Source organism: Eleutherodactylus coqui, chromosome 9 (genome assembly GCF_035609145.1).
Source record: "Eleutherodactylus coqui strain aEleCoq1 chromosome 9, aEleCoq1.hap1, whole genome shotgun sequence".
In the NCBI taxonomy this organism is placed as follows: domain Eukaryota; kingdom Metazoa; phylum Chordata; class Amphibia; order Anura; family Eleutherodactylidae; genus Eleutherodactylus; species Eleutherodactylus coqui.
Genome location: NC_089845.1, coordinates 16,688,101 through 16,694,100, shown reverse-complemented (window position 1 = coordinate 16,694,100; position 6,000 = coordinate 16,688,101). Strand labels below are relative to the sequence as shown.

Genomic DNA, 6,000 nt, shown 5'->3' with positions numbered 1-6,000 from the left:
TTAAAGGGTGTAGTTTTTAAACTGGGGTCATTTGTGGGGGTATCTATCATTCTGACACCTATGAGCCTTTGCAATCTTGGTGTAGGAAAACAAAACGTTTCTCAAAATGTTAAGTAATGTTAAGTTTGTACATCTCCTAAATGGTTAAAAAATTAAGTTTTTCAAATGTGCGTCCAGAATAAAGTAAACAGATGGAAATATATGTCTTAGCAAACATTTGTACAGTAAGTTTGCACATTTGAGATATTACAGTTGAAAGTGAGAAATTTTTCCAATTTTGGCATTTATTATTCAAATTCTGTCTATTTTTACCACCTAAATAAAGTACAATTTATGGCGAAAAAAACTTGCCAGAATCACGGAGATATGCAAAACCGGAGTGACACGTCAGATTTCCAAAGTTTGGCTCCGTCACTAAGGTACAAACAATCATTGTTCTTAACCCCTTAGTGACGAAGCTTAAGATATTCACTGCAATAAAAGGGAAAACATGAAGCTTTGATTCAGTAAATGTTGATCCAGAGGAAGGCAAACCCCCACCCCTCCCCCCCAAACAGCTAATTTTTCTATTTAAAAGGGAAAATAAATTCCTTCCTGACTCCAATCTGGCAATCAGAAGAATCCCTGGATCACCGACCTTCTCAAGTTAACAACATAATATTGTGACAAGAAAGGTGTCCAGGCCCCTCTTATAGAGTTCTCCATCACCACATCCTCAGGCAGAGAGTTCCATAGTCTCACTGCTCTTATAGTAAAGAACCCCCTTCTATGTCAGTGTAGAAACCTTCTTTCCTCTTGTTACAGTCAGTCACACTCCATCCCAAGTTCCAATCTAAGCGTATGGAATATTCGTAGCACACAGTTCTTATTGTAGGGGGCCTTTGGAAATAAACGGATGATGGGTTATTCTGCTGATGGGACACACAGTAGTCCGCTATAGTCTGTAGGAGAACCAGGCAGTGTTCAGTTCGCTGAAGCATTACAGAGAGTGACTAGAATTGTACTTCTTTGAAAATGCTGAATTCAATTAATGCTCCATCGTTATGACTAAATAGGAGGTCCCAACTAAGGGACTAACCCCTTAATGCCCTTTATGGGCATTCTGAATTTAGAAAAGGGGTTTTCTAGACATTGAAGGTACAGTGGATTTTGATGTGATTTTTGCCACAGATCCACAGCAAATTTCACCCTTTCAACTGAAGTGAATTCCACAGCGGATCTGTTACACACAGCTTAATTGGTGAAGATTGTGACAAACACACACTTTGCCTCACATCTGCGGGTAAAGTGTGTATGTAGCCTATCTTCAGGCACGATTGAGGAATGGAAGAGATTCCCATTGACTCCAATGGGCGAGCTCCCAGTGCACGGCCTGCGAGAGCCATGAAGTGCATTAAAAGTCCCATTGAAATCAATGGTGATGCGTCCCGAGAAATGCGAAAAGACACTATGCTGGAAAACATCTCACGCGAGTATGAATCCCATTCTTTAGAACGGAGTCATCTACACAAGTGATGTCTCAACACACAAATCTCACGCAAGTTTCTCAGCTGTGTGAAAGTGGCCTTAAAAATTGGAAGTTCCGCATTGGATTAACATTCGTACTTCTCCGAAAATGTGAAGTCTACACGTTTGACTGCTTTTACTTCAGTGCAGAGTAGAGAAAATGGGTTGCTTCCTGCAAACTGTCAACAAGCTGCTTAATGTCCATTTTGATTATGCTTGTGTAAATACTCAGGATAGAAAGACTTTACAGACAGATGACATGTCAAAAGTTTGTAAAGGCCCTTTAAAATGATTTTTTTGAATGATAAACAAGGGTAAATCCATCATAATCCTTCAGTGTAAACGCAGCCAATGCTGAATAAATTATTTGCTTTTCGATTATCGTTCATTTTCTGCAGGCACAAATATCGGCGTTGGCTCGTTCAGTAATTGTTCGCTTTAACTACCCATTTTTCAGTAATCATTCCCATTCCCTTATACAGCGTATGTAAACGACTGAATGATTTCTTGTTTGAACGAACCAACGATGCATCTACCCAAGCGAACTCTAACATCATTCCCTTGATATAACGCTTGGTGTCAACGGCCCCCCAAATCATACACCGGAAACAAAACTAGATGACATCTGGTGGAAGAGTGTTGCCCCGGGTTAACCATCCAAACACAAGAACTGCAGTTCTATACCTTTTCAATGGCCAACTGAGTACATTACAGACGCGCTCTTTCAAGACAACTTTGGACTCTTGGTCAGTCATTGTGTGGAATAGAAACTGGCTTATTTCTATTTGCTGGTCTGTCCATTCCTGACTATACTGGTCTCCACATGAACTCAATGCCCGAGAAAGAGACCAAAACGCTCAAATCAACTAAGCCAATAAAAAAAGTCAAACTACAATACTTGAATGAAACCAACTTTGATTGGCCAAAGGACGCTATGGCAGTCGTCCATTCCCGAATATGGATATATTCGACTACCTACCAATGAGACAGAACTCAGTTTATGACTTCTACTCCATAAACCCTGGTTTGCAATTGCCTATGGACTTGTTTATAGAATAAGTGAGGTATTAAAACAAGGTAGGTAAAAGGTAAAGTTCCCTGGTGCAAGCACAGAGTCACGACTGACTCCTCAGGTGACGTCAAAGTGACGTTTTCTTGGCAGACTGTATTTTCCATTGCCTTTGCCTACTCCAGTCATCTTTTACTCCTCAGCAAATTTACCAACCTCAAAAGGCTGAGTCAACCTTGAGCCGCCCTACCTAAACCGTGCGGGGATTGAACCCACAACCTTCCGGGCATAAGCGAGAGCTTAGGACTGCATTTCTGCAGCCCTAACATTCTGCAGCACACAAGGCTCATAGAATGTATATATGGTATTAAAACCAACCCAGTAATAAACAGTTCAGGCATTCAAGCCCCACCACAGCCAGACAGGGCACAAAGAACAATGTGCGCAGTTACTTGTAAAGTTTGATGTTTATTATACCAAAAAATGATGACATTTTCATTTTGTGCATTCAGCATTGATATAACTCCTGGAAAGCTGAATCTAAGTGAGCTTTGTACAATCATGCTGGATTGTGGTTGCAGCAATATAGAACACAGTCTTGAAAAGGAGGGAAAAACATGGTCCAGCGAATATTGTTCATTTTTATTTTTTTTCCAGAAAAATCACATTTTTTCATCACAGTCACCAAAATGAACCGTGGGCTTCATTGATATAAAAACACCTTCAATTTGTAGCAATTTTATGCTGGTTGTGTCTTCTCAAAGCTAAAAATATATTAAATTTCCCCAGTAATGCATACATCAGCTGAGAAAGATACTCTGGGTGCAGATATCTAGCAAAAACAACCTTCCGCCGGCTGCAGCACCACAGCGCATCATTATGAATACTATACAATACATATGCTATATACACACTGACCCTTCAACTGCTAGGAGAAGCCGCCTTGTTTCACCCGACAGGTTCTTCCAGCACTGAAAAAGTCATAATTTTCCTAATCAACTGTTCTCTCAGAGAAAATTAGTGAAACTCCATGACGTAATGTCACTGGAAAGAGTAAGCAACTCCTAAGAGTTAAAGTCTTATTGATCTACAAATGTCTAGCACTTCTTACAGTCCCTCTCATACCCAAGAGCAGTCAGTTCACATCCTCGCTTCCCAAGAGAATTTTTGTTGTACAAGTCTTTACTAAATAGCGCCACACGCGGCTTTTTTTGAAATAAACAAAAATTACTACTTTTATTAAAAATATTACAAATATGTATTTTGTTTCTCTGCAATATATTAAATTTTTTTTCATCAAAATCGTTTTCTTCAAACTTTAAATTTCCTTAAACATGATATGTTACGGAAAACAGTGATTAAAAGATTGTTGTTAAAGCGTTTTTTCTTTTATAGAGGAAAGCTGGTGATTAGTTTAAAAAAAAAAAATGAAATCGTGTAAGAGGAGTGAGGAGTGGGAGGTCATTAAGGTTCGAAAGGAAAAAAAGTTGAGCACAGATGTTTGGAGGAATATAAAGTACCTAAAATTCTGCTTTCCCCAGATGACTGGGAGGAGCAAGGGAAGCTCAGGGAGTCTTATTAAAAATGTCTAATGAGGAATGAAAGTGTCATAGTGGCGTGTCGTAGTAGTCGGGTAACTGGTCCATTTGATATTGCCTGTGCTGCTGAAGCTGCAGCTGCTGCTGTTGTTGCTCCTGATGTTGCTTCATAATCTCCTTCACTTCCTCCTCAAGTTCAGGAGGTATAATAAACTGATCATCTGGATCCGGTTGGGCGGGCGCTGCAAAATAACCACCCGTTTTCCGCAACGGTGCATCCGCAGCAATTTCAATCAAGTTGTGACTCTTTTCGGAAGGCGCCACCGATCCATTTCCTCTTCTTTGACGACCAAGTGTACTGGAGGAAAAGTCTTGTCTCTTACTTAAAGTAGCAAGGTCATCTTCGTTGGTGCTTATAACAATGCCCTCATCGCTGGGTTCTTGTACAGGTACGGGTACAGGCAAACCGCCGTTTTTCGAGCGGGAGCAGTGAATGTCTACTTCCACCTCAACTCTGCTGCCATTCGAAAAAACACCTTCAATGGGTTCCTCATCTTCACTGTCGAGACCATTGTCTGAGAAGGCACTGGAGAACGTGGCACTAGACAGCTGACGTTGGAATGAATTCGAAAGGCAAATCGGATGTAGTGTACACCGCTGCTCACTGGGGCATCCTATAGTGCCAACTCCATTCTCATGAAGAGAAACGGCAGAAGGTTCGTCGGAGGCTGTAGACCCAACTTCACTGCTCATCTCCGAGGTGGATATCTCGCTGCTTATTTCAGAAGCTAGGCCACTGCTAGATGATGGCATGCCTAAACTTTCTGGAGCTCGGTCCTTAATAACAACATTGACGGAGGGTGTAAAGATGCCAGGGCTGGGAGGAGGAATCACACCATTGAGTTCACAACAGCAAAAGCAATCTTCTGTAACATTCAGCTGTACGACGACGGCGCACAAGCTTCCGCTGCAGCCGTAACTTTGAGCTAGACTACACAACTTCTTAGAAGCAGCCAGAGCATCTGGCACATTCCGTACTGCCTCAATAGCCTCTTCCTCGGAAATGCTATCCCATAAACCTTTGCTTCCGAGAATGAAGAACTCATCTTGAGGCGTTAGTGCAACAGACTGTACGTGAGGCCGCGGAGTAACACTAGGATGGAGGAAGGTATAACCCAAGATACGGGTGCAGTCAGTCACCCCATTTACTTTTCCATCCTGAAAAAAAAATAAAAATACAATTAGGACAAATGAAAAAAAAACAAACTTGGACACATTTTTATAAAGTATTCTAACTATTATTTAATATGTCCGAGACATTAAAAACTATTAACTCCTGGAAACAAACATCTTAAACCACATTTTCCAGATCAAAGTATTGCCATGTCTAACAAGAACGCTATAAACAATTAGGCCGGCTTCCCACAATACGCAGAGAATAGATCCCATTGATTTCAAAACGTTTACGCACATGCACGTATTTTGGTCCCGTGGGGGAAAAAAAAACAAACAAACATGCTCTACCTTTCTGCGCATTTGTGGACTAAAGTCCCCTTAGAAGTCAATGGGGATGTGCAGATACCCACACAATATGCAAGGAGACGTGTGGAACATTGCGTAATACTCCTGGAAAGGAGGGTTGTCATGTCTCCCTAAAGAGAGCACCCATAAAGTGTGTGGAGACACACAGGGGGCGAGTGGGTCGGGGGATGGCATAGTTTCCCCCCTAGGAGAGCACCCAAAAGGGTTGTGGGGACACCTACGGGGTGAGGAGACATAAGGCCATGCAAGCTTGCATAATTCTGCTGGAAAAGAACACATCTGGAACTCATTAAAGACTAATTAGCCATTTCAATCATCGCATCTGTTTGCTGTGTATAAATGAACAAGCCTTGCAACCGCAAACAGTACAGTAAAATACGCCGATACGCATGCAAAAAAGTTAAT

General features: G+C 41.4%; 1 protein-coding gene across 2 annotated transcripts in view; it reads right to left on the bottom strand.

The window, feature by feature from the left end:
• Nucleotides 1-2,963: 2,963 nt before the first annotated feature.
• PHLPP1 (PH domain and leucine rich repeat protein phosphatase 1) overlaps nucleotides 2,964-6,000 on the bottom strand; it is a 98,683-nt gene continuing 95,646 nt past the window's right edge. For both annotated transcript variants that reach the window (XM_066579159.1, XM_066579160.1), the window contains exon 17: nucleotides 2,964-5,271. In XM_066579159.1, coding sequence (XP_066435256.1) covers nucleotides 4,123-5,271 — 1,149 coding nt within the window. In that variant the 3' untranslated portion in view covers nucleotides 2,964-4,122. The remainder of the gene's footprint in view (nucleotides 5,272-6,000) is intronic.